The following is a 25966-nucleotide window of genomic DNA, read 5'->3' on the forward strand; positions in this document are numbered from 1 at the left end:
GTACACAGCCAGGGCTGAGAGCAAACACCCGCCGCTCCCGCAGGGACCTGCATCCACCCGGGGCACGGCCGAAGCCGGGCTGGTGATCTGCCATTTACACTAATCACAGTTTGCTTCGTGCACAGTAATTTATTTGATTTTCTTAACTCTCATTCCACCGCGTATCAAAAGAGTTTCAGCGTAAGCTCAAATAAGCTGCCAAATGTGGGAGACGCCTTTAACCACGTAGAGAGGGAGAAGCGTGTGAAGGAAAGACATCACAGTCCACATAAATAAATGTCATCTTTATTTAACCAAATATAATTTATCAGTTAAGTTGACATCTGTCAATTCAGTTATAGGAACTATAAATAATTAAGACAGTCTTTTTCCTTTAATAAAAAGAGTAAACCAGTATTTTTCATTTGCAGTCAGCTGTATAGTAGGCATGCATTTGAGTGCAACTGGTGGGAAAAGTTTTTGACCATCAAAATTCTTCAATTTTAAATTAGATTCTTCCCTGACCTATTCCCCGTGTGCAGCTTAGACCTTATATAAACGTACGGATGCCACCAGCCCGGCAGCGTGGCAGCTCTCCGTCACCCCCGGGTCTCTTCATTTCACAGGAGACCACAAACGGTACAATCTTCCTCCAAGGGAATCATTTCTTGGGGAACTAAATAGTGATGTGACACCTAAAAGACCAGGAAAGTTTCTCATCTATCTATCTATCTATCTAAAAGATTAAGTGTTAATGGAAGGAAGTCTCATATCTATTCCTCAACGTTAGGCAGAGAAATCAGGTGAGCAGCAGAGAATATTCCAGAAGTCCCCGGGTGAGACTTCAGTACAGCAGACTCCGAGAGTTGGTTTCTTGGGTTTTGTTGGGTTTTTTTTGGGTTGTGTTGTTTTTGTTTTTTTTTGTTTTTTTTGTTTTGTTTTTGAACAAAGCTTTGGCCAAAGGAGATGTGTGAGAAGTCACGTCACCAGGGTGGAGGGTACGAGGTTCAGAGCTGCTGCCACAATGGACAGCTTGCAAAGATGAGGAAGGGGAAAGCAAGCCTGACGTTACACTAGCAAAGTAGAAAGGGGAAAGTCGTCTCAAAAATCTATCACCTGCTCTTCTGAGGGTCTGAAAGCGAGCAGCCCGACAGAGCAAGGATCCCACCTCCGCCTCCTGAGCACTGTGAACAGCGTTGGCAGGAGAAGGAGGGCTCAGCGAACGCCCATGGGAGCAGGAAAGGATTCTTCTACAGCTTCAGAGAGGTCCTTGAGCCGGCAAGAGCCCGGCTCTGTTTGGTTTGGAAACAGCTGCTCCTGTGGCTTTCCAGAGCTGGCTTCCCACTCACTGATCCTGGCCTTCCTCGTCCCCAGAGTACGGACCAGCTCTGCAAGCAGATCTCTGGGCTGGGACTGCCCGATCCCAGACTAACTTTGGTCTTGACTTGGACCTTAAGGGGTGCAGGAATTGTTCCTGATGAATCGCCCCTTGCCTAGAAAGCAAAACTGTCTGCACCGCGGCAGGGCTTTGTGGAGCTCAGCTAGTTCTGGCGTTGGCCAGGGTGACAAAGAGAGCTTCCAACCTGGCCTTATTTCACATCAAGATGGACATTCCCAGCACCACATCGCACCATTTTGCAGCTGAGCAGAGCTGCCCAGCCCTGCTGGGACACAGAGCCAAAAGGAGAAGACAAGCATTGGTTTGTATGAGAAAGACAGAAGTCAGCCTAAAGGAGGAAACCAGGCCAATCGAGGATGGTCGTGTTCCGCTGCGAGGAACACGCTTAAAGCAAGAGGAAAAGCAGCCAACCACAAATCCAGCAGCGTTCAGGTGTTCTGGAGCTGCAAATAAGTAGGACAGGTAGTGTCCAGAGCAGGGACAGCACTCCGGGCCTGCACAGCTAACGAACATGAGAGCTTTGCTGTAATTTCAGGCCCAGGATACAAGGTGTTGCTGCGCCGAACACTCTAGGCATCCCCCAGCGTTTGTGAAGATACTGGCAGCTCCCCAAGCTTCGGGCAGTGCAGCACTGAAATTAGGCTCCATGGGATATACTGTATTTTCTCCCCCCTTGACAGGTGTTAAGAGCTTTCCCCCAAGCGCACTTACACATTCCATTTATATTCATGCATTAGAGCATGTTTAATAGCGCTGTCAGCTCGAGCACATCATTTAAACTCGGTGTAACCGGGTGAAGTTCCCAAGTCGATAAGACCTGCTTACATGAAACTGCACTCAGTTTACTGAATTGATTTATATCCAAATGGGAAAACTAAAGAGCGTGGAGTGCCGAAGATCATTTACAAACGCCTTAGTCACGCAGCCAGAACAGGTTTTCCCTCGTTAGGCGGCTGCAGACTGCATGGGAGCAGCAGAAGGGAAGGCGTCTCAGCCACCACCGAGCCCAGCAGCGCAAAAAGCAGCGGGGAAAGGATCAGAGCAGGGAAAACTGCACTCGCAGGGCTCGGTCAGCGCTTGCGAGGTGGGCTCTAACCCTGATGCCCGATTTTACACGCCTGCTCAAGGGCAAGTGGGCTCCTTCGCTGCAGTCCCCTACAGAAAGCTGCACGAAGGACCAGGACTTCAGAAATCCGACTGTGCCCGCTGACCTGTTTTCCAGCTGGCGCCTGCACAGAGAGAAATCCAGCGGCTGAACATGGATGTCCTTTTCTAACGGACACCAAGAGCCTAATGCTCCCAAATTTGAAATGTCTCAGGCTCAACCAGAGAGGCTTCTTCCAGGCTGCAATGGGCCCGTCAGCCGCACTCAGCAACTGAAAGAAAATCTTAACACACAAAATAGGATCTATTTTTCCACCCTTGCCTCCAGGAAAGTCAACTGAACTGAGCAGGCTGCCGGGAAAGCAGTGCTGTGCCCCCAGCAGCACGAAGGGGAGACACACAGCATTCCATGATGGCTCCAGCAGATCCTCCAGCAGAGCACTGGGAGGCAGAAGGACGGACGGGGAGAGCTCACAGACAAAGCACAGAGCGCATCCCTTTGTGGGCAGCAGTAACCGACCTCTGCTCACAACGGGAGGCAGGACAAGTTGTCTGCAGTTTGAGGCGCTGCCGGATGGTTGGCAAAAGGGAGCCTAAATCTGTCAGCAGAGACCAGCCTGCTCACAGCCAGGCTTTAGGGCTCTGCAGTCCTCAAACCCGAGACCCCGCGCTTTCCTCGTGCGCACATAGGAATGGGTGTTTCGGCATAGAGGACCCTTCCTCGCCATCCTCGGTAATCCTTCTACCAGAGACTCTCGTGCTTTGGATGCTGGCGCAGGAGGGGGATTCAGAGAGCGAACATGAGAGAGGAGGGCGACAGGGCAGAGAAGACAGGAGACACCCCATGCCCTCCTCCATGAGGTTGTACTTTGCTAGAAGGTGCCTGTTCGGTAAAATAAATCTGAACCTTACCCCCAGTATTTAAAACGCTTATGAAGCGAAAAAAAAGCAGCCCTTCACCTCTAGTGACAGGGACAGGTGGGCTCCCTGCGTGATCTGACTGATCAGTATCTTCACTGTAACCTTGGTTCAGACATAACTCCTACGAAATTGCACTTGGTGATTGTCTCGTTACACTTTTTTTTTTTGTCCTTCCTAAAACTAGATTTATTTTCTGTACAAACTTGGCTTGAAATATAAACCACATAAAATTCCCATTGAAAATAATGAGAATCCAGTATCAAAGACGAAGTCTCAAGAGAGACAGGGTGGGGGGAGGAAGCAAAGGAGAGTAAGGGTGGAGGAAAAGAAACAACAACAAAATGAAAGGAGGAGCAGAGCTGTGAGAAGGGGGGGCAGCAGGGAGAGCTAGTCTCCCACATCAGTGTCCCGGTCACCGATGAGCCAGAGGATGTGAAAGCTGAGAGCGAGGAGACCTGTTCCAATCAGGTCCCCCAGCGCCGTCAAGTATGGGATGGAGAAGTTGTCAGGATCGAGGTCCCTGCCCCACATCCAGTGCACCATCCAGTCAGCAATGTACAGAAGAATGAGAACCTGGGAGGCAGGAAGAAAACAGCCACATCAGCCACAAATCCCGACTGCTGCAATCCCAGTCTTCATGGAGCATCAGCTGGGGCAACTCCAGCCGGGCTGGCTGGGCTCAGCCGCAGGGCACAACCGCAGCCCGAGGAGCAGAGCTGTTGGAGCTCAGAACCACCTGCACGTAACGCAGGCTGCGTCCCCAAAACAACAAACTCAGCACAAAGAGGAACTCGGCGAGTTTCACTGTCCCCCTGGGCATCCAAATCCCCTGTGTCCTTAACCGCCTCTGTCCTGTCCTTCTTCAGCTTCACATGCCACCATCAAATTTAGGCTCAGAAGGGAGAACGCTGGCACCCAAACACCATAAAGTCGAAATTTTGCATCTCAGTTTTCAGATCTAACCAGAATAAGCTTGAAGAGATGTGGGGACTTGAAATCATGCAGGAAGGGACAGTAAGGTCTAGCTTCCAGAAATAAAAGAGCAACTGCCCAGCAGCTGAAACTACCAGTGTGACGTTCTCCCCTGTCTGCTAATGCCTCTGGTGTCTCTGGGGCTGGGAGGGTCTCACTGAGGACACGGCAGAGCTGAGGACCACAGCAGGCAGCACACAGTGGTACCTCCAGTGCTGCCAGTCCCACAGGCTGCCCCCAGCGGGGGCTCTGAGAGCGGCTGCGAGCGGAAGCCCCCTCCAAGTGCCCAAGCACCCAGCAGGAGTTCACAACCTAAATTTAGCCTCCGGGATGACAGCTCTCTGCTCTTGCCTCTGATGGATGCTCTGACTCATTTCCTCACACTGGCCTCAGCTGTTGATTTTAGGGGACACTGAAACCAGGCACAGCCTCCACGAGCAGAGGCGGGGAGCAGGGGCGAACGTAGCTGGGCTTAGTAGGAAACTCCCTAACCAGAGCGTCTCTCCCTGCTCTCCTACGCAGACAGCCACACTCCTGCAAGTGGCTGCTGGATTTCTGCAGCATGAATACCCCGGTCTGTGCACATCCCTCGGAACAGCCATCGCTATGGGCTCACACAGCTCCTGCGAGGAGACCAGGAGCCCTGCGCTGCAGAGCCGGCACGTCTCTACCCTGCAGGGAAGGCAGGGAAAGGGCAGGAGAAGCCACACAAGGCATGAGGTCCCTGCAAATTCCACATCCTGTTTTCTTCACCAGCAGATTTAAAATTGCTAAAGGACCTTACATGACAGATTAACACACAAGAGGTAAACAGTTCTGCTATCGGGACTTAAAAGAGACAAAAGACAGATTCAAAACTTGCCAAGAATGGTAGGAAGGAAAAATTGTGTGTACAGGTATCAACAAAGAAGGATTTATTCAGTTTGATACCAGCTTATTTGAGAAATACAATCTACTCGGCATACCTCTCCGAAGCTCATAAATCTCTTATCTAGGGGTAGGGTATATAGCTGTGCCTTCAGCAGTGTATCTACAACTTAACTGGCTGAACAGGTCCCCACTGCAGATGACACGGCAACGACCCCTTGGTTACAGCCCCCGGAGAGGCTGAGCTTACCTGGAGAAGCGCAGCTGTCATGTAGAAGACTATGAAAATCAGGGTGAGCGTAGTGTGTCCACCTTGCATGGAGCTGATGGTGTACAGGAAAACCAAGTGTCCAGGCACCACCAGAAGAAAGAGCACACGAGCAGAGCGGGAATTCACATCTGCAAGGAAACAAAGATGGAGTTCAGGCTTCAGATGGGCTTGAACACACAGCGACTCTGCAGCCTCCTTGGGTTCCAGGGGACAAGGCAGCACAACTATGGTCAAATCAGAAGTAGGGACCAGCACACTGGACCCTCATCCCCCCACTGCAGATTTCGGCTGGAAGGCAGTGTGCCGAATGATGACCCAACTGCCGGGACACCCAAGGACTCTCTGCGCCAAGCTCAGTAGGAGACCTTAATTCTGTCCCGAGAGCAAGAGCTGCTCTCAGACCTCAGCTGCCAAAAGGACTCACGTCCCACCTCTGACAGTGCTCAGTACACGGCAGTCAAGAATTTACCATGAACACTGAATTTCCTCAGAGTTCTCTGGTGATCAGTTTTCTAACAGATCACCACCCCATTGGAGACCTCTTGCCCCTCCTTGCTCTTCAAGGCCAGCCTTGGCCCAGAAGGCCAGGACCCAGGGTGCAGGCTATCAAGCCTCTCTAGGAAGTTTGGAGAGCAACAACCTCTGCCCGCACTCTGTGCTGGAAATGCAAGTTTGGGCTGTGCTCTGCCACAAACATGAGAGCTGCGAGGAAGCCTTCCTAAGCGAGAAGCTTGCTTTAACTGCGGCTCCGTAAGCCCAGCAGAGCTGCAACACTTGAGCAGCCTCAAGGCAGGTTTCAGTATCCTGGACACATCTGGAAAAGATTTAGAGGGTGGAGGATTTACAGTATTAGACAAGTCAGGGCACGGGACTTCCAGCCCCAGCAGGGCTATGTCCTCTTGCAGAGCGGCTTTGCTGAAGGTCCGATGGTCTCTAGAGGGCAGGCCAGGCCAGGCCAGAGGAGCAGCCACATCCCTGAGCAGACTTCAGCCACCATTGCCCATGACAGCGCTCCAGCGACTGCCACAGACCAGTTCAGCCATCCGACTGCTGCAACTCCTGCTGGCAGGAGTCAATATATTTCAACACCCGACTTGGATACCTGGGCTGAAGAAAGTGCTGCAAGGACTGGGGCACTTGCGAGGGGCTGTTTCGGAGCTCTCTCCAGGCATCCCACTCATGTGCAGGTACGTGGAGATGCGACTGGCCTGCACTGCCACCAGGTTGCCACCCACACCTGCAGATAAGGAGAGAGCAGTAAGATGATGTCTCTCAAACGCTTTAAAGAGAAAGAGCTATTTTCAACAGCCAGCGGATCTGGAATTGCCAGGTACTGAAATAATGTAGGACAGTCTATTTTTGACCCAAATTCCACTTTTGCAGGATGTAAAGAGCTGAGACAAAGCACACTGTTCTACGGCTTCCCCTTAGGCCCCTTAGTGAAACAGATGCAATTCTATTACTACAGCTTTGACTGCAAGAAATACACGAAACAAAAAAAGTGACGAGTCAGCCACCAAAACAGACACAGGAAGTTTAAAGCTACTATTTTGTGCATGAGGCAAAATGACACTGTGGAACCCACTAGCACAAGATGCACTGGCGCAGAATTAACTCCATTTATAGCAAAAAAGTAATAAACAAAGGAGTTTCCCTGGTTCGTTAGGCAGAAAGGAGGTCAAAGCTTCATACCAGAAGCAACTAAATTTCCCAATTCTGAGTTGCAAATCCAAATCTTCATGTCACCAGGTGCCACAAGGCCCATATCTTGGAAGATGGGGGCCTTCCACCAGCCAGGAGGAATCAGGAAACCAAGACAGTTTTTGTTGGGCCCCTGGAAAACGTGTCTTTTAGGCAACAGCCTCCCAGACCAGTCACCCTCTGGTGAAAGGCTGGCACCAGAGGGAGCCACACTGCTGTGAAGCCTGGATCTAACCACCATGTATCACTGGCATTTAAAAGGGACTTAATCTCCTTAATCTGCCTGAAATAACACACACGGGACAATTCCACTGTCTGCCAAGAGCTGCAATACCAGAGTGGAAAAGAACTCACCATTAATAACTGGCGTAAAGACAGCCATCCCAGCAAAGTTTGGATCCGAGACTGTTCTGTCCAAAATTAAACCCCCAACACTGTGGAGGGAAGATTGACGAGGTCAGTGCTGAAAGCTCGTTAGGAAATACTCACGCAGAGCACCAAGGGTTCTCTCTGCTGCAGTGCGTGCACTCGAGGGCAACAGATACACCTATTAACACGCACCTACAGTTGCAGTTGTTGCACATGATTTTAAGCCTCAATATTTGATAAGAAAGGACAGTTTTAGCAGGATCTTTTCTCATTGCTGCCAAAACCCATCAAAGACCAAATCCCTTAACACACGGTTTACTGCAACACAAAGCAATCCTGCCTTTCAGAGGGCAGAGAGGGCTCTTGTGCGGAAGGCTGCTAAACAGGATCTGTGTTTACTCCATGGCCATGCCAGGGTCTCCCTGTGCAGCAGCTGGGACATTGGTAAGGCCCTGGATTCCAGCAGTCAGGTGCTTAATCACTCCCGTGCCTCGGGACCTAGAACGGTGTGTCTTTGTCTATACCACAAAGTGACCTCCAGTTTCCTGGCAGTCTGGACTGGAAGCAGAAGTTGTTTGGTTCTCTCTTGGTCTGGTATCTACCAAGGGCCAAGAGGTCGAAACGGCTGGGGGAAAGGGTGCGTTGTCTGTCTGTGTTTGGGGTAGAGGAACTTCCACGCCTTCCTACCTGCTAATAGCCATTGCGATAATGACTGGCTCCCAGCCAGAGTACAGCACCTCCCGAGTCGCTGCATTCTTCTTGGCAATGATGATCCAGATGGGCAGCAGAGCTATGAAGAAGGCGCAGACCAAAGGATTCACGTAGGCTTTGCTCTCTGAGGAGGAAATAAGCAGAGGCAACAGATCAAGGACACATCCTGCTGCAGTGAGGCGGGGTGCTACTTCAGCTGAGCTCAAACTGCTGTCACCCCTGGAGTAAGAAACTCCAGTAAGGGCAGGCAAACTAGACCAGGCCAGCCTCAGCTCTGCAGGACACAGCATCTCCTTCTCCTGGTGCACTCTCAAGGGCTTTATCAACAGATCCAAGTGAGATATCTTCAATTTCAACTGCTCATTACCACTTCCCACTCCTGGGCAAGACCTCCCAGTGTTGCTTCACCTTTGGCTGAACCTGGCTGAGTCACATCCCCTGCATCCCAGCCGCCGGGGAAGGAAGGTGGAGGGGAGGGAGGAGGAAGTCTAGAGTCTACAGCTGCAGCTCTGCGCTGAGGATCCCCAGCTGGTGCTGACAGTACAAAAGATGAAATCCAAAGCTGCCTTTTCCCACTTGACTGCACAGTCAAGCCCCCGGCACTTGGAAGGGGACAATCTCTCCCTTACCACTTTACCTGGTGAGAAGGAGGTATGCAGATCACTGCCAAGACTGTCTGCAGCCACAAGGCAGTAAGAAGGTCTGTTTCCTCCCCTTATCAGTTCTGACTAGGTCTCACTAACTGAGGTAGCTTCCAGGCCAGGCATCCTACATACCCCATGAACAGGAAGGGTAAAGGAAGAGGGCGAATCGAGGGAGATGCTGCACACGTGGAAGGACCAGGGAGAGAAAAAGGCCTTTTGTTGCTTCTCACCCAGCTCTTTGTACAAGCCCCAGCTGATTCCTGAAAGCAGAGCCAGGGTGATGAGATCCCCCAGGCTGGCAGCAATTGGTGTGGCGACGTTATCAGGATTGATCCCCATCTTCCTAGATCCAATGATGACCCCAATCATAATCATGCCTACAGCCAAAAAGAGGAAGAAAACAGAATGAGTCCAAGGGGAGCCCAGCATTTGAGGAAGGGGTGCATGGAGGGCGTGCAGGGTCTGTCTCTCACCCAGAACAAGGGAAGCAATGAAAGCAGTAGCCACACTGCTGGCACAAAGCAGGACAGCATGGTCAATGCTGAAGTGCCCGTCTGGGATCCATCCAAATATCACTGCTGCGATCGAGGCCAGGAAGCCAACCACAGTAGCCTGAACCTGAAAATAAAAACTAGACTGTCACCAAGAGGAGTAGAGAGCAAAATGCTCCCGGGGTGAGGGAAGAGGGAAACACCACCCAGGGCACCATTCCAGGAGGATTAGCATCCAGGGAAACAAGTCTAACCTATAGGGCAAACCGCTATGGTAAGATGACTGTGGGACAAGAAGGTGCCATTTGCCTCCCCATTACACACGCAATATTGACAGTCAATAGCAAAACCCAGGCATTTAAACCTTCTGACACTCGTCATAGTTGGGGCTTGCATCAGCTACCAATATTTCCTCTTTCTTCTCCTTTTCCTTACCTGTATCAGAGCCATGTTCCCTGTTATCATCTTCCAGAGCTCTTTGGGTGTATCCATTTGGCCAATATTAGCCTGCAAGAAGACATCGCAACATCATTAAAGACTGACAGCATTTTGTATTTGCTAACAGTCAAATTCTTGCCTTACAGCTATGTAAGTTTGTGCCAGGAGCAGGAAAGAACAATGACCTCAAGTCCTTTACTCTTACAGGAGAACAATTCAGTGGAAAAGGCGTGTGTGTCCATGTGTGCATGTTTGTGTGTACAGCTGGGGCACAGCTCTGCAGTAACACCCCAGTCTGTGACATGCAGTTCTGTGAATGTCGCTTGGGCTGTGTGTCCTGGGTAACTACAGTGCCTCTTCCAGCAGTTACTCCAGTCTTTTACCCCAGAACACCGAAGCTGTTCCCAGTTTCAGCACCTCCTTCCCAGCTGCAGGAATGGGCTGACGCTCTCCCACGCAGCAGGAGCGGAGCCAGACCCCCTGCAGAGGGGGTTTTGAAGGGAGCGTAAAGGGGAATCGACGTCAATAGGACATCTGATGAAAATCTTGCAAAAGCACCAAGATATACTTTGTCCTCGTGCAGAGTCACGCACTGTTGCTTATTTACTCATTGAATTCACTCCACTGGTGATCACTGGTGGCCAAGCCAAGCCTGGCTCAGGCCCAGCTGGGTCGTGCTGCCCCTCAGGTCAGCCAGCCAGGAGGGGAATAGGGGTACACCGACTCCCAGGTCCGCTGTGTGCCCCAGCTCCGGTACGGACCAAGGCCAGGGTAGCATCACGTGGACAGAGGAAGCTGGCAGCAAGAATTACTGTTTCAGTTAAAAGCTGAGTAAACAAGGGTAATGCCACGTGGAGACCTACTGAGTAGCGGGAAGCAGCCATGGCACACGGGTCATCTGGCACCGCTACAACTGCGGGAGATGCTAATCAGACTAACCAGAAGAGACAGAAAGTTGCTTTAATTCCCTGGCATACGATCCAAAATAAGCCAGCAGAATCACTGCAGGTTGCTGGCTATTGCAGAGCATAAGGGTTGTGCTCTTCCCTAGCACCTTCTAGGTCTCTATGGAAAGTTGGAAGAATGGATAAGCAGAGGGTATTACCTTATATCCAATTTTGTATTATTAGAAGCTGATGAACATGAAGAGGAAACAAGTGAAAGGCTCAAACAACCTGAAGTGGTAAATGCATGTTGGAGTTACTGACAGCGTCAAACTCAAACTTCTGCACAACAATACAGCAGCAATTTGCTCCTCTTGGGCTTCCTTGCTTGTTTCCACAAAAAGAAGTCAGCGATCAGCTAATCTTTCTGCTCTCCTTCCTGCGTGTGCTTGAGAGAAGTGCCAGCTCTTTTCAACCAGCACTGAGATGCGCCCATCTCTGGAGTGAATTATTCTTGTCAGTTTAGTGGAAAGGAGGAAGGAGTGGGGGAAAACCAACAAAAAGTTGACTAGAGTGGCACTGAGCACATCCAGCATAGGAATTTGAGCTCCATATGAAGCCTGACCTTAAAATTCCAGCCACATGGCAATTAGGTTGGGATTAACATAACCTAGCTCTAGTCACTGGCAACAGGATTTTAATCCTTTAACTAATGGGAGAGTTTTGCTTCTTAATTGCGAAAGGAATTTCTGAGGTGCCTTAATGCAGCACTAATTAGAAACTCACAGTCTGAGAAACCAGTCCAGGCTGCTTTCCTGTGGGGAGAGCACGAGACCCGCATCGTGAGGCCCTGGTCAGAGGGGAGCCCCCTCCGCACGCCTGCATGTGGATCTCCCACGCTGGGGGAAGAACAGGGCAAGGGGGGAAAAAAAAAGGAAAGCCCAAGAGATCACCCTATCCCACCATGCACAGGTAGAAGGAGGTAAGAGTGCAAGGGTAGGCGATTTGTGTAGAGGCAGCACAGCCTTCTTTCCTGCCAGGGCAAAGGAAAGCAGAGGACAAAGCCTGGGGTGTTGGCCCATGAGGCTAATGCCACCCCACAGTCATCAGCTCAGGGGCATGAGGAGGCACCAGGAGACCAAGCTGGTGCAAGGGCAGCAGCCACTCGGACGGCTGCTCTCTGTACTAGTTTCATCGTGACCCTGCTGCAGCCACCGGAGCAGATAGGGGAAAGTTTTGCATTCCTGTGACTTTCTGCACAGTCTCGTTTCCCTGCCAAGCCTGCCCCAATGTTGCTCCATGCCAGCCCCATAAGGGAAGAGGACGGAGAAGCACCGTGCTGCCTTTGTCCCAGGGGAGCCAGGCACTTGCCCGGATAAGCCCATGCTCAGAAAGTGCAAGCTGGCCAAGGCCAGGAGGGAGAACGGCCTGTGTCTGGGACAGCAAGGATCCTGACATGATCCGAACAATAGAGAGCGAATAAAACAAAGGGATTTGTTTCCCAGGATGAAGGGGCAAACAAAGCTCTGCCTGGGACACAAGCTGCAGTGCTCAGCCCCTGTTCCTGCCAGCCCCAGCACTGAGGCACAGCTGGGCCAGGGGCAGTGCGAAGTCTCCCAGCAGCTTTGTCCTGCCCAGCAGCGCCGGGGGAGAGGAGACCAGCGCCGGGGGAGAGGAGACCAGCGCCGGGGGAGAGGAGACCAGCGCCGGGGGAGAGGAGACCAGCGCCGGGGGAGAGGAGACCAGCGCCGGGGGAGAGGAGACCAGCGCCGGGGGAAGCCGCCACAGCCCAGCTTTTGCCAGGTAACACTGGCACGGCCATCCCCCAGGTAGCTCAGCGCCTTGCTCCTTCAGAGAACCAAAAGTGAGGGCTAAATCCAAAGAGGAGGTGGTCCCCGCAGTCAGCAGGAATCGGCAGTCAGGGCCTGGGGGCAGAGGCCAAGCCAAGGACTAATCCAGGGAAATGCTGTTTGCCTTCCTACTCCCCAGGGACTACAGGGACAACCTCGGACTCTACAGAATATGATGCTCATGTGCCACTGGGTCCAGTGGATGAGAGCAGTGTCCCATAGGGTATGTCCAGGGAGCTACTGCACAAGGGACAAGAGGGGCTACCGGTGACTAAGGTTGGATGAGCAGCTCAAAACTTTGGCTCTGCCGCCATCCAGGAGCACATTAGAAACCTTGGGCCTCGGAAGCCAACAAAAAGCTGCTGAGGAGCAGAATCACAGCTTGAATCACCCCATGGCTCAAGATGGAAGAACAAGAGAGGACCCAGGAGAGCAGACATACAGAGACCTTTTCAACACCCTCCTGTGCTTTCTCCTGCAGCGCCCAGCAAGGGGGAGGCTGAGAGGCCGGGAGCAGGCTAAGCAGCAGCTCTCTGCTAGCTGTGCTTGCTGCCACCACCCAGGCAGACAGTTCTCCATCCCCACACCTCAGCCAGCACTTCCCCAGCAGCTCTCTCAGGCCAAGGCGGGTTCAGCTTCTCCGCATGGTCACGGCCAAGACCAGGCTGCCTGCTGCGAGGGCCCTCTCCCAGCAATTCACAGCACAGAGCCAGTAGAGCTAAAAGCTTGGCAGCAGGCAGCTAACACCTTGCAGATGTAAGACTCAAAGCTATACGCACTCCCATCATGGGAAACACAGAAACATCAGGCAGTCACTTGCTGTCATGCTCAAGCAGAAGATGCTTTGCAGAAGGAAGGAGTATTATTGTCCCCGTTAGGAGAGGATGTCAGTCTCTCTCCAGCGCCGCTCAGCTACAGAGACAGACTGCTGAGTTATAGAATTGTTTAAACACAAAGCAATTCATTTACAGCTGGACTAACACAGTATTCTGAGGAGCTAACAGAGCCTGCCCCCATCTCTCACAGGGAGCTCACTGTTTCACAGGAATCGGACTGAATTCTAGCAAGAGAAATGCCCAGCCATGCTGCTCCATCAACTTCAAGAGGCTGTCAATCCACCTGCTAGCTCTCACTGCAAGGTCCCCTCCATTCTAGCCTTTGGTGTACAATTCTCTCCAGGCTCTCTCATCTCCTCACCCTCCTGAACCCAGCTTGTTTTAGCCTGCGTGACAACATGCCTGCACACAGCTTCCTCACCAAGAGAGCTGGATCCAAGCACTCCAGACATTAAACCGCCAAAGCCAGCTCGCACACTGTGCCCCCAGGCCCATGAGAAGCCACAACGAGGAAGTGAACTGTCAGCAAAGCTTAAGGACTATTAAGCCTTCAAACCTCATCAGTCCAGTGGGATGAAGACACCTTCCCAGCCTGCTAAACTCCAGGCTCTGGTTTCTGTGGTTGCTGACTGAGAGATTTTTGTCTGCCCAGCCACCACGCACGTGTATGGCTTCCCACCCCTTCCCACCCCAGGTGTCCTGCTCCCTCCCTCGACTGCCCGGATACTCACAGCTGTCGACAGGCGAGACGCCAGAGTCATCTCCAGGTTCCCCTTCAGGCCCAGTAACGCAGGGACTAAGATAAATACCTCAGTCACGTATTTGAAGACATCCCAGTGCTGCGAAATGAAAACAAAAAAAAAAAAAAAAAAAAAAGAGACCATTAAAAATAATCGTGGCTGTTAGAAACCTTTGCTTTGGACCGAGTGTCACTCACTCATCCTCCTTTGTGACCTGGCACTGCCCGCGTGTGGCCCTGAGCAGACAGCCCAGTTCTGTTGCCACACTTTGAATTTTTGCAGTGATTTTAGTGGTTTTGACATTCGTGTAGTAGTGACAACACGTTCCCGCTGAGCTTAAACACCGGATCTCAGCCTGCAACTTTTAGTTAAAAATCCCCCAAAGATTAACCACTGACAAAATATTTACGCACAGAGAGGCCAAAATAGGGAAAGATGAAGAGATTTTGTCCAATACTTGCAGTTTTTGGCAGAATCGAGTACCGAAGTTCGGCCCACATCAGTTGAGTGCCATTCCCTACACGTATGTCTTACAAATGCATTTTTGAGCAAGGCACTGCTGCTCCCTGATCCTGCCAGCTCCGAAGAGCAGCCCGCCGCGGTCTCCGTTCCCCCTACCTCACCTGGCACCTGCATTTACTCAGCTATTTACTAACTACTCTGGCTCTACAGACAAGCCTGCTCCCTTGGGCATGAGGGAGAACAGGCTGCCATGGTTATTTAGGAAAAAAAGAAGAGTAATTGCAGGGTAAGCAGTCTTAGAGGAGAGCAGCTGGCTTCCATGAAAACACAAAACCATCCCGAAAAACCTCACATTTTAAAAAAAAAAAACACCCTGCAAGCTACAAAAGCCTCATCACCCAATTCTTTATTTTCATGAATGTTTTGCAAGCAGGCCCTGTGTCCAAAATAACTCCCGCTTCCCGCATTGCCTGACTGCCATACCCCTTAAAGGAGACGGAGCACGGCTGGAATCACGCTCGCAGTGGCTGGATGCTGCGCTGAACACGGTAACTGCCGCGGCACTCACAGCTTTCCTCCTGCAAACGTTACCTGCCACAGGCTCCATCTCTCGCAGTGCTCTCCATGGCAGCATCAGACCATCAGGCTCACCAGCCAACAAGACACATGCTTCTTTCTAGGACAAAGAACGCTATCGGCCAACACCTTACAGCAAATACAAGTCACTCTACCTGCATAACTAATACCTTCCTGTGCAGAAGGACTTCAGTTATTTTTGTTTATTTTTCCATCCTTTGTGCTGCTTGCCTTCACCACTGACCCAACAAATTCCAGTTTCCTTCCAGGTCCTTTGCAACACCACACTCAAGCTGCACTCACTTGAAAAACCATTTAAGAGAAAAGTGTGATCACAGGAGGCAGGTAAGTGCTCGAGATGGATGAACTGGGACCATTTTTCCTCAAAGGGAAAAAACTGTTTTCTAGCGAATAAAAATCCCCTTAACATTTCTGGCAGCTTGGTAAGACAAGCTAACCATGCTCGCCAGCTCCCAGGTGCACGGATGGAAGCTGCTCAGCTATTTCAGGCACAGCCACAACCCTCTCTCTGCTCAAGGACAAGGCTCCTGAGGATACCCAGGTTCCAGACTCTCCTGATGCAATGAACAGCCCTTTCCCAGGCACTATGATGGGCAGTGCCTAAGGAAACCACCGCGGTCCCTGCAGCCCCGGCTCCAACCACCACACACCCAGCTAATCCGACCTGGGAGACCTTCCCACCACAGCCAGAGGGGTTCTGGAAGGGTATGGCTCTGCACGGCTCCCCAAGCAGGGGGACGGTCGAGCTCAGTGCCCTCAACTGAGGGAGAATCAGTCTGAAATACTTCACCCGACACAGCGGCACATCAGGCTGTGCTTCCTTTAAGGTCACATCTAGGAACAGGCGAGCTCGGCTGTCCTCAGCCTATTTTTAGGCAGGCATTATGGGGAGACCTTATAGCAGCTTTCCAGTATCTGAAGGGGGCCTACAAGAAAGCCAGAGAGGGTCTTTTTACAAGGGCATGTAGTGACAGGAAGAGGGGTAAAGGCTTCAAACTGGAAGAGGGGAGATTTAGATGAAATCTCTGGAAGAAATTGTTTGCTGTGAGGGTGGTGAGCCCCTGGCCCAGGTTGCCCAGAGAAGCTGTGGCTGCCCCATCCCTGGAGGGGTTCAAGGCCAGGTTGGACGGGGCTTGGAGCAACCTGGGCTGGTGGGAAGTGTCCCTGCCCAGGGCAGGGGGTGGCACTGGCTGGGCTTTAAGGTCCCTTCCAACTCTAACCATTCTGTGATTATGATTATTTTGCTGCTTGTTGTGCTGGTGAATCCTTTGCTATGACTTCCCTTAGCAGTATCTAGAATTCAATCAGAAGCAATGCACTCCCACTTCCCAGCAGGACGAGCTGGGTGTCACCAGAATCACTTAATGAAAGGAACATCGTCATTAGGCAGACCGCAGGCTGGAAGCGCTGTGCAAAAGTTTCCTGGCTCTTTCTGCCTCCAGAGATCATAGAGGCAGAATCAGGCAATAGCTAGCACAAGTTCGCAGCCCTCCCTCACCTCGTCCCAACCCTGGCTTTCTAAATTAACCTTTAAAGGAGGCTGCACCGCAAGCTGGTGCCAGAAGCTGCTGTAACTGGAGCCTGCAAAAGCAGCTCCCTGAGCAAGACAGGGGTGTTCCTGGAGAATGGAATAAAAGCCATCTTCGGGGAAGGAAAACAAGGAAATTTCTGCAGACCTCAGCAGCTTGCTGGCTGCAAAGAGCAGGACCCATGGGCTCTTGCCAACTTTCTTAATATAAGATGTTATACAACACTGGTCTACGGGCATTTAGTGCGTCTCAAAGGCCTCCCTGGCTCCTGCAGAGAAGAACACTCCCTGCAGAGATGTGTGCCCGTGATGGGGCTACAAGGGGAGAACCAGAGACAGACTGGTTGGGGAAGACAAAAAAGGAAGAGGAAATATGAGCCCAGGACATTGAGCTGTTAAAATCCCTTTCCCCCCTATAACAGCCCCTCCAAGAAACACAGAAGTAAGCTCTTTTCAGGAGGGAGGAGGGAGGCTAACACAGCACACAAGATCCTCCAAGATCTTCCAGTTTGCTCCTTGCAAAGGCAAACACACCACACTGGGCAGCAAGGGGGCTCCCGGCCGGCTTTCAGCAGAGCTGCGGAAGAGAATTACAGGGAGAGGCACTTCATCTCCAGCACCTCCTCCCTGCCCTCTGGGGAGGGGGAGCAGAGAGACTATAAGCACTCTAGGTTTAACTTATTGCAGCTTCATTCTCTACTAAGCCTCTGGTCCCTTTGAACATAAATCTACCCAGATACCAGAGCCTGGTCTCTCCGACACAGCACTGGAGGAGTGAGATCGGACCCCATCCTGCCAGAGATTCTGGAAGAAACATCAAACCTCAGGTGGTGTTTTGCAGTTTCCTCCGGGCTCACTGCCTTTCCGAAGCTTTGCACCTGCAGACAGCAGATACTTCCCGGGTAACAGCTGCCTCTCAGCTGCTGTCATTTTTAGTCACCGCGTGCAAAGTTAAGGCTTACAAGAGTCATGAGTAAGAGCGTGGTTTCACTTGGATTATAGCAGGGTGGTGATTCATGACAGCTCAGAGTGGAGGGATGTGCTGCGGGATGGAGCAATGACTGCCGTGGTGCGGCTGCTTCGCACAGTGCACTGCTCCCAGCGCTCTCCCTCCAAAGCACCAAGAAAAAAGCGGCCTTAACGGCAGAGCTCCGGCTGCAGGGCTGGCACTCCCCACTGGCCCCAGTAAGACCCACCCCAAAGGGATGCTAACACCAGAGGTGGTCAAGCAGGGGAAAGGAGCAGACTCCCTCCTCCCTATGAAATACTGTCCATCCCATCCAAAGAATCTCCAGGGTGCAGACAAGTCTGGAAAACAACAATCGTGGCTCTGCTGGGAGAGGGGACTGTGCCAACAGTCCTCTACCGTACACAGAAAAGCAGCTGGTGTGTTCACATGTCACCTGGTCCAAAGGTCTCTCCAATCCCAAAAGGAGCGGAGGCAAATTCTCCACCTGAGAGGCAAATTCACAGGGACACATTAATGGGACAGCATGGCCAAAGGCCAGGGCTGCTTGTTTTCACAGTGGGGAGACCAATTACAGCTGGCTGATTAGTCCGTTTATCCAAAACAGAGGAAATTGAGTGTATGGAGCCCTCCATCCATTGCAAACCATGGCTGCATCCAAAGCAATGGGACTCCAGTCCGCTCCAGTGCCTCAGCTACCTGCTCCACATGCCTCCCTCCTTTCATCCAAGGCTTTGACTCTCTGGGAAGCCAGTTATCAAGATCAGCTCCCCAGATCCTGCAGGTGAGCAAGCCAAGAAGACACGCTTCCCATCCCCCTTTCCCCCCCTGTGGCATTTAGATGCCTCATTTAATCCCAAGGCTGAAGGGAGTTAGAGGAGTTGGCAGGAAAAACTGCATAGCCACATGCTGAGCTGCTGTGGGACAGAGGAATTACGAAGCTTTATTTCTAATGGCCATTAAAAAAAAGGCAGGAGAACACAGCATTATGCCGCAGTATCCCACCCCTGCCCTGCTCCCGCCTGGCCAGAAGAGGTGCTCCTTCTGCAGGAAAGGCTTTTGGTTGCATTCAAATCCCTGGCTCTGGGAAATGGCCAGAAGAGCCACACATGAGTTTACAGGGACATTGCAAAGGGAAACATGCTTAAAAATGTCTTTCTTTTTAAGAAAATTATTCCGGTAAATCTCTCAAGGCTTAATATAGCGCAGACAGCCTTTCCTGTTTTGAGTCACTTCACAGCTCTCTCAACAGGTTGCATCAAGAGAAACCGTAAGGATGACCAGCGTGCAAAGGCATGCAGGGAAACAGGCATTAGGGGCAAGAAAGCAAGAGAAGTGTCTGCTTGACCACCCACAGATACAAAAAAGCCTGACTTACCCTCCTGGCACACAGCTTGGGTGGAGACGATCATAACTGCCAGCAATACAGACAAGAGACTGACATTCCAGTCTTTCTATGCCAACACTGAGAGAGCTTGTTTACCCCACTTAAGGAAACAGAGGAGCTTCAAGCAGAGCATTTTTGGTTGACCACAGCTCCAAAATGGCTGCCGTCTCCATACAAATAGCTTCATAAACCTACATTGCACAGATGATGGAATTTTGTGCCTCAGTCATCATTTTGGGCTGGGCATCAAGATAACTCCGTACAGCCTGTCTTTCAGAGCACCGGAGAAAAGGTTAAGCAGCTGATCCGCTGCCAGAGACACACACACTTGGAAAACCTGTACTTGAGACCGGCGCAGGAGCCACGGTCCATGAAGTCACATTTTCCACATAAAACCCAAGCAAGCTGCATGGCTGTCAGGTTGTCAGTGTCACCTGTCACGAGAGACCTAATGAGAGAGCATGTCTAGTAACACACCAGTTTTCATCCACAGGTGACAGCCAGCTCTCTGGCTGGCCCTTCCTAAGGATCCCCTCCACCCTGTTAGCCCAGTTGCCCCTGGCCACTTCAAGACCGTGAGAAGGCAGCGTAAAGGCCACTCAGCCAGGCTTCGACCTTCGGAGCAAGCCACCATGCAAGTGCCCCATACATGCTGCGACAGGCGAATCACTAACCTGGCTGGCACGAGCCTGGCATGCTGCAAACATCAAAGATGGAAAAAGGTGCACAGAACTAGTGACTGGAGCTGGGATGCCCACAGCCACCATCAGGGGAGTGCTCAGTTCAAGCCATAACACACAGAGTGGTCTCAATTCCCACTGAGGTGCTTTGGCTGCACACGTGCCAGCTCCAACCTCCTCCTCCCAGCCAGAGCAGGGCAGCTGCAGTGCAGGGGTGCCTGCAGCCTCTCCTCCCCTCACTCCAGACATCACCGAGGCCTCCCCTTGTCTCCCCCTACCCCAGCTGGCACGCGAGGTGACAGGTCTCCTCCCCTCACGGTTGCTATCTGCTGAACAAGCCTTGGCATTCCAGTCCTTCCTGGCTTGGGGTCAAGCCATGGTCTACAGAGACAGGATTCAGAGCCCAGTGCCATGCCAGGGAAGCATCAGTCCTACCTGCACGATATCCAGCACCATTCCAGCAGCAACTGTCCCAAAGCCTGCCAGAAGGAACGGAAAGAGGACTTGCAGCCCGATGGAAAAGGAGGTCTCCTTGAGGGGTGAGGCTGGCTCAGGACCTCGGTCTGTGCTGGTGTCATCGCTTTCATTGCTCTGGCTGCCATTTTCCAGCAGGGCATCTTCTTCTCGCACCCCTTTAGCATTGGCACGGGACTCCAACACCACCACTTCAACCCCATCACCATCAGGTCCCAGGAAATCTGAGGGCTCCACCAGCTGCCCCCGGTCCGGACTGGTGAGACAGTCCATGGGCACAATGGGGAGCACAGCCCCATTGGCCTGGTGGGTCTCTTTCTGCTCTGGCTTGGAAGACATGCTGCAGAGAGGCTATCCCGACCCTTGGCTTGGTGGGCCTACAGCCAGCGGCTGTTCCAGAAGAGATCTTCTGCCAGGAGCTTATACAAATGGCCTTTCCGGCATCTAGAGCCGACCTCTCCTATCCCTGCTTGCCTGCCTTTGAGCGCAGAGACTGCTCCTGCAGCAGAGATCCCCATCAAGCAAAGTCCAGTAATGGAGGACACCAACCACTGAGCTAGCAGGGAACACTGCAGGAACTGGGAACTACAGCAAGTTCACTCTAGTTCTCCTCCTCTCAAACGCTGTGCGGCACAGCAGCCACCAGGACAGGATCCAAGCTTTTCCTCTTTGATGTATGACAGTTTAGTGCATCTTTCTCCAGTTCTTCTTCCAGCAGCACGACTGCTATGGTGGGGCACACAACGCAGAGAGAAAAACAGATGAAGACCACCAAATAACACAGAAGATTAAAGGGATGAAGAAGCAGAGAGCCGATAGGAGAGGAACTGGCTTTTAGAAATGATACAATCCAGAAAAGCTCTTCTTACTACCAGGGCTTTGTCACTTTCTCCAGTGGCAGTGTCCCTTTGCAGAATTAGATCTGAAGGCTCCGGTAGGCTTTTGCTCTGTTTCAGCCAGTTTTTTGTTGCCTCACAAAATGGCCAGCAATACCAGCAAGCTACAAGTGTCACTGTCGTCCTCCTCTTCCAGAAGAATTTCTCACCTTACGGCACGAGGCAATGAGAGTTCTTATTTAAAGTAACAGCAAGTTCCCAGCTAAGGTTACTCACTGAGCTGAGCAGGCTGCCGGGTGGGAGCTGGCATTTGGACAGATTTAACGTCACTCCCCAAGAACTCGTCTTTCACCTGAAATATATGGGAGGAAAACAGACATTCAATTGGGTCTCATGGCAGCCAGCATAACGGCTCATTCATTCAACAATATTTTCCTCCAATATATGTTGAAGGTACAGCCATTAGCTGTGCTGTCCCCTTGACGCTTTAAGCATTTCACAGCCCTTCCGCACACTTCAGGGGGGCTGTGTCAGGGGACCTAGGGCGAAGAGCAGCTCCCTGCCCCAAAAGGGAGCCCCCAGTAGGGTGCCGCAGGACACGGGCACCCCGCCTGGAGGGCAAAGCCCCGCGCGGAGCCCCCGGGCACAACAGAGGTGGCTGGCGCTGCCTCCCGTCAGCCCAGCGCGGGGCCGCAGGAGGCCTGCGGACGGAGCGCGGGGCTCTCCCCCCTCTCCGGGTGCCGCAGAGCCCCGCAAGCCACCACCTCTCAAGCGGCCGAGGCCCAGCCCAGCCGGCAGGGACAGGGGCCCCGGGTAAGGGCTGCCCCGGGCGCAGCGGAACACCGAGCCGCCCGCCGGACCGACCGAGCGGCCCCCTCCCTGCCGCACGGTGCCGCCGCGAACCCCTCGCTAACCGTGCTGGGGCCCTGGCCCCGGCCCCCGGCCACCCCCGGCCCCGCCGCGCCGTGCATCTCACCGCCGCGCTGCCTCCGCTCGGCTCCGCGGGCTGCCCCGCGCCGCCCTGACATCACCGCCCGCCAATGGTGGCCCTGCCCCAGCGCGCCGCGCGGCCCAACCATTGGCCGACCGGGCGTGGCGTCACGCCTGGCCCCACCCCCGCAGCGCGCTGCCCACGCAGCGGGAGGAGGGGGTGCGACGAGAGGCCGCGCCCCCTTAGCGGTGCGGGGGCGGGGCCTGGCGGATCACGTGCCGCCGAGCCCACATGGAGCCGGCTCAGCTTAAAATGAGCGTGAAACAGGAATCGTGATTAAACCGCTGTAAATTATTAATTAAGCTCAACTTTGGCAGGCGGCCCCGCATTCCGGACCGAGGCCCAGCAGCACCAAGGCAGTATGGGGGGTAGGCACTGGCTGTCAGCCCTCGGTGCTGGGCACAGGGGCTTCGCTGACGTCATTCAGCAAAGAAAGCGGGGAATATGGTCACGTACTCGCTCTGCTTTCACCAAACTGTCCCACAAACACACACATGAAAAGCAGTAACTGCTGCTACAGACGTCAGTGCCTCGTTGCTCTGTAGAACCCTGCGTTCTTGAATGAAACCAGCTCTTCTGATTCATCTTTTCCTTTTAGTTCCTTTTTTTTTTTTTTTTTTGCAAGAGTGGAACTTTTGACCAGTTGTTGTTTTTCCTTCCTGCCTTTCCTTTCCTCCCAGGAAACAGTCAACAGCAAGTCATTACCCGGAGTGATTACGTGATCCCCAGCTCCATACCTTGGAGACGGCTACCGAGCCAATGGCAGCGGCCAGGACGCGGGGGTGCGTGCTGGGACTGCGCTCCCCCACGGATACACCGAGGCAAGTGTGATCAGAGCTGGTGACTTCATCTCTTAAAATAAGGAAACGAAGGCAATCGCCATCAATGGCAGCAAGAAAACCATTGTGAGCGAGATGCCTTTGAAGTTGTGGGCTGGGCTACTTCATTTCTTTCTGCTCATCTTAAAATTGAGCTTTCTTTCCTGAAATATTTTTCGCTTTGGAAGAAAAGGGTGACCAGTACACTTGAAGCAGAGCAGGATACATAATTATGTAAAGCAGCAAGATCACTCAGACAAACCCACTTAGGTCTTCTAACTTCCCCAGGCCCAAAAACCTTTGCAGATGTGTTTCTTAAAAGAAAGCTGAATTTCTGGAGCAGGTGAGCAGAGTGCTGCTTTCACTGCGGTAAAGTAACTGTCAAAGTGCACTGGGGTTTATACCTAACTTCTGCTACACAGCAGTTGAACCCCGTATTTCAACGGGTGACAAGCATCTGCAGTCATTTCACTAATTCTCAGGACCTTCTGCTGTGACACCAGCAAAGAGACATCAGGGAAAACTCAAGACATTCAGAGATGATGTCTTAAGCAAAGCCATAGCACAGTTCCACACTCAGGCTGGCCATGGAGTTCCAAATCTTGCCTCCAACCCTACCCTCTGTTTTCCTTTGTCCAAATAAACCTGGTCTGTAGGGCACTCTTTCCACCTTCATCTTTCCTTCCTGACTCGGAAAATCTGTATCTTCCCCAGAGCAACCATTCTTCCCCCACCCCCCTAAAAACAACGCACACCAAAATGTGACCTTGTTGATTAACAGCCCGGCCAGCTGCACGCTCAGGAAGTGGAAGCACGGAGACAAAAGCCGCCTGAGACAAGAAAACAGAAATAGATAAAATCCCCCACCAGCGATGCTGACGCGCAGAGATCAGAAAGGCAGAGGATGAAAGGGCAGGAAATGGGGTTCCAATTGCAGGGTGGCAGGTACCAAAGGCAGCAAAATGCTTGGAAAGGAAAGAGTTTTACCATTGAGCTACAGGAGATCATGGAATGTCGTGCCCGTGAAGTCACAGCAGCCATGTGACTTTAGCACTACCAAGCTGTCCAGCTCTCGGCACGCTCTCGGTGATGGCCCAGCAGGCCACAGCACATGTAGGAAGATTTTTCCCTTTTCACAGAAGAATCCAGCAAAATAAAGTGGGGTTCAGCCAAAGTCATGCAAAAACCCCACCTAACATAGAGTTTGACAGTGTCCTGTCAAACCTTTGCTCCCTGTTCTAGCTCCACCACTGTCTGTCACATCTGAACACTGATCTGAATGGAGTCCCAGCTGCCTTTGACCAAGGATTCTGAGGAAATCTCATTCTTAATTTCTTGTAACCAGGAATCTCAACAGAAAAAGTCAAAGACTGCATAGGTTATGGATAACGACTTACCCCTACAGGTGTCAGTCTGGAGCACAAGCAGTTCATGAGGGCAGGCAACGTTAGCAGCTGACCCTAATCTGGTCCTGATCTGGGAGAAGAAATGCAGACCATGGAAGTTCTGTTTTACCAGCCTGGAAGCAAACAAAACTGTCACCATCCTTTTTCCAAGGTCCAAATGACTACTGCTCCCAACGGTGTTCACATGTGACCCACGTGCTGTGCCTGCTGCGACAAACACAGGTCAACCTCAGTCAGGTACGTGCCTAGGGCTTTCTGCCAGGTGAGAGCATCTGGCAGAGAGGAGCTGAAAGGTCCTCGCTTCCTGCGTTCCACGAGGCCAGCAGTTCCTGTGTCAGCTGCTGATGACCCAGCGATAGCATGGACACCTGTAACAGAGGGACGGAGGACATGCCTCACATTTCTGCTTTGCTCCGGATATAAGATGCAAATTCATTTACATTCAGAAATTAGGCCGAAGAAAGCACTAACACTAAAGGCTGATCAGATCAGAGACTGATATTAAAAAAAGCATAGATGAAAAACACCTCTTAACTCCCCCATTTCCTACTCCATAAAGACCCTCTCACTTCCCAAAATCCAAAAGAGAACATTGGATTAACCTTTTCTGATGTCTACGTTCTACTAGGCAGTACTGTAGTAGCAATGTTTAAAAATTCAAGTGGACTTGGAAGGATAAAAGTGCTCCAGGGCTAATAATAATAATAATTATTCCTGAGTACTTACACAGCTTGTCAGAACTCAGACCTATGCTGAAGCTAGACTAAGCTGAGTAGGTGAGCTAATAAGTTTAAAGGTAGTTTAGACATGCATACGCCAGATGTAGCGGCTGCAGTACGGTTAGAATCTGGAAAAACAACATTCAGGTTTTGTCCTGTGGGCTTTCTGGAGGAGTTCATATCCCTTACTCTGGCCATTGGATCAATCTGTGATGATAATCCACCGCTACCTTTCTCTAATCAACATCGCCATACAGAAAACATGAAAATAACCTATTGTAGCTGTGGAAACTGGACAGAGAGCACGTACAGAGCCTCAGCACTGACATACAGTCAGCACGGTCACCGAGCAGAGGGTTACTGCCATGAACTAGAAGGAGCTTTTTTGGTCACTTGGTTAAATAACTGAACTGCAGCCAGGCCCCTCAACGTGTCTGCCTTTCTAGTGCAAGATCAGGCACAGTGTTCAAGCAATCCGAGTATTTACAGGGCTACAATAAACCACACAATTGTGTTGGATTAAAAATGTAAGTTAAAAGATGTGTGAAAAGCCCCCTGGGATATGCTACATGACTTGCATGTTGCTTCTCATACCCCACTGCCCAGGCTGTGACCAACTCATAGGTAAATCCATCAGTGACAAAGAGCATTTACCCTTTGTCCCTTACCCCCTGCATTAACCACCCTTCCATGTGGTCATTTTCCTTCCTGCTGAGAAGTGACTGCAGCTTCCTCTGGGGCCCACCATCACAGCTCTTAAATCAGCCAGAGCGATCTCTACTGAGCGAAGCAGGTCACTCCCTTCCCCACCATGCTGAGCTCTTTATCTCTGCCGCCCCTGCTGCCCCAGGAAGCTGTGGAACCGGAAAGCAGAGCCAGGCCCCCTGCACAGCAACTCAGATGACACACAGCCCTCACTGTGTG

At 51.8% G+C, this 25966-nt stretch overlaps 1 protein-coding gene across 1 annotated transcript; it reads right to left on the bottom strand.

The window, feature by feature from the left end:
• Positions 1–263: 263 nt before the first annotated feature.
• Positions 264–20621, bottom strand: SLC41A1 (solute carrier family 41 member 1). The gene is made up of 10 exons (XM_054181064.1): positions 20234–20621; positions 14169–14276; positions 9865–9936; positions 9412–9556; positions 9169–9315; positions 8271–8418; positions 7569–7648; positions 6616–6750; positions 5493–5641; positions 264–3976 (listed from the first exon to the last, which is right to left on the bottom strand). Exons 1-10 carry the CDS (start codon positions 20609–20611, stop codon positions 3791–3793), a joined length of 1548 nt encoding a protein of 515 aa, XP_054037039.1. The 5' UTR covers positions 20612–20621; the 3' UTR covers positions 264–3790.
• Positions 20622–25966: the final 5345 nt, after the last annotated feature.

The sequence above is a fragment of the Rissa tridactyla genome, chromosome 21 (genome assembly GCF_028500815.1).
Source record: "Rissa tridactyla isolate bRisTri1 chromosome 21, bRisTri1.patW.cur.20221130, whole genome shotgun sequence".
NCBI lineage: Eukaryota > Metazoa > Chordata > Aves > Charadriiformes > Laridae > Rissa > Rissa tridactyla.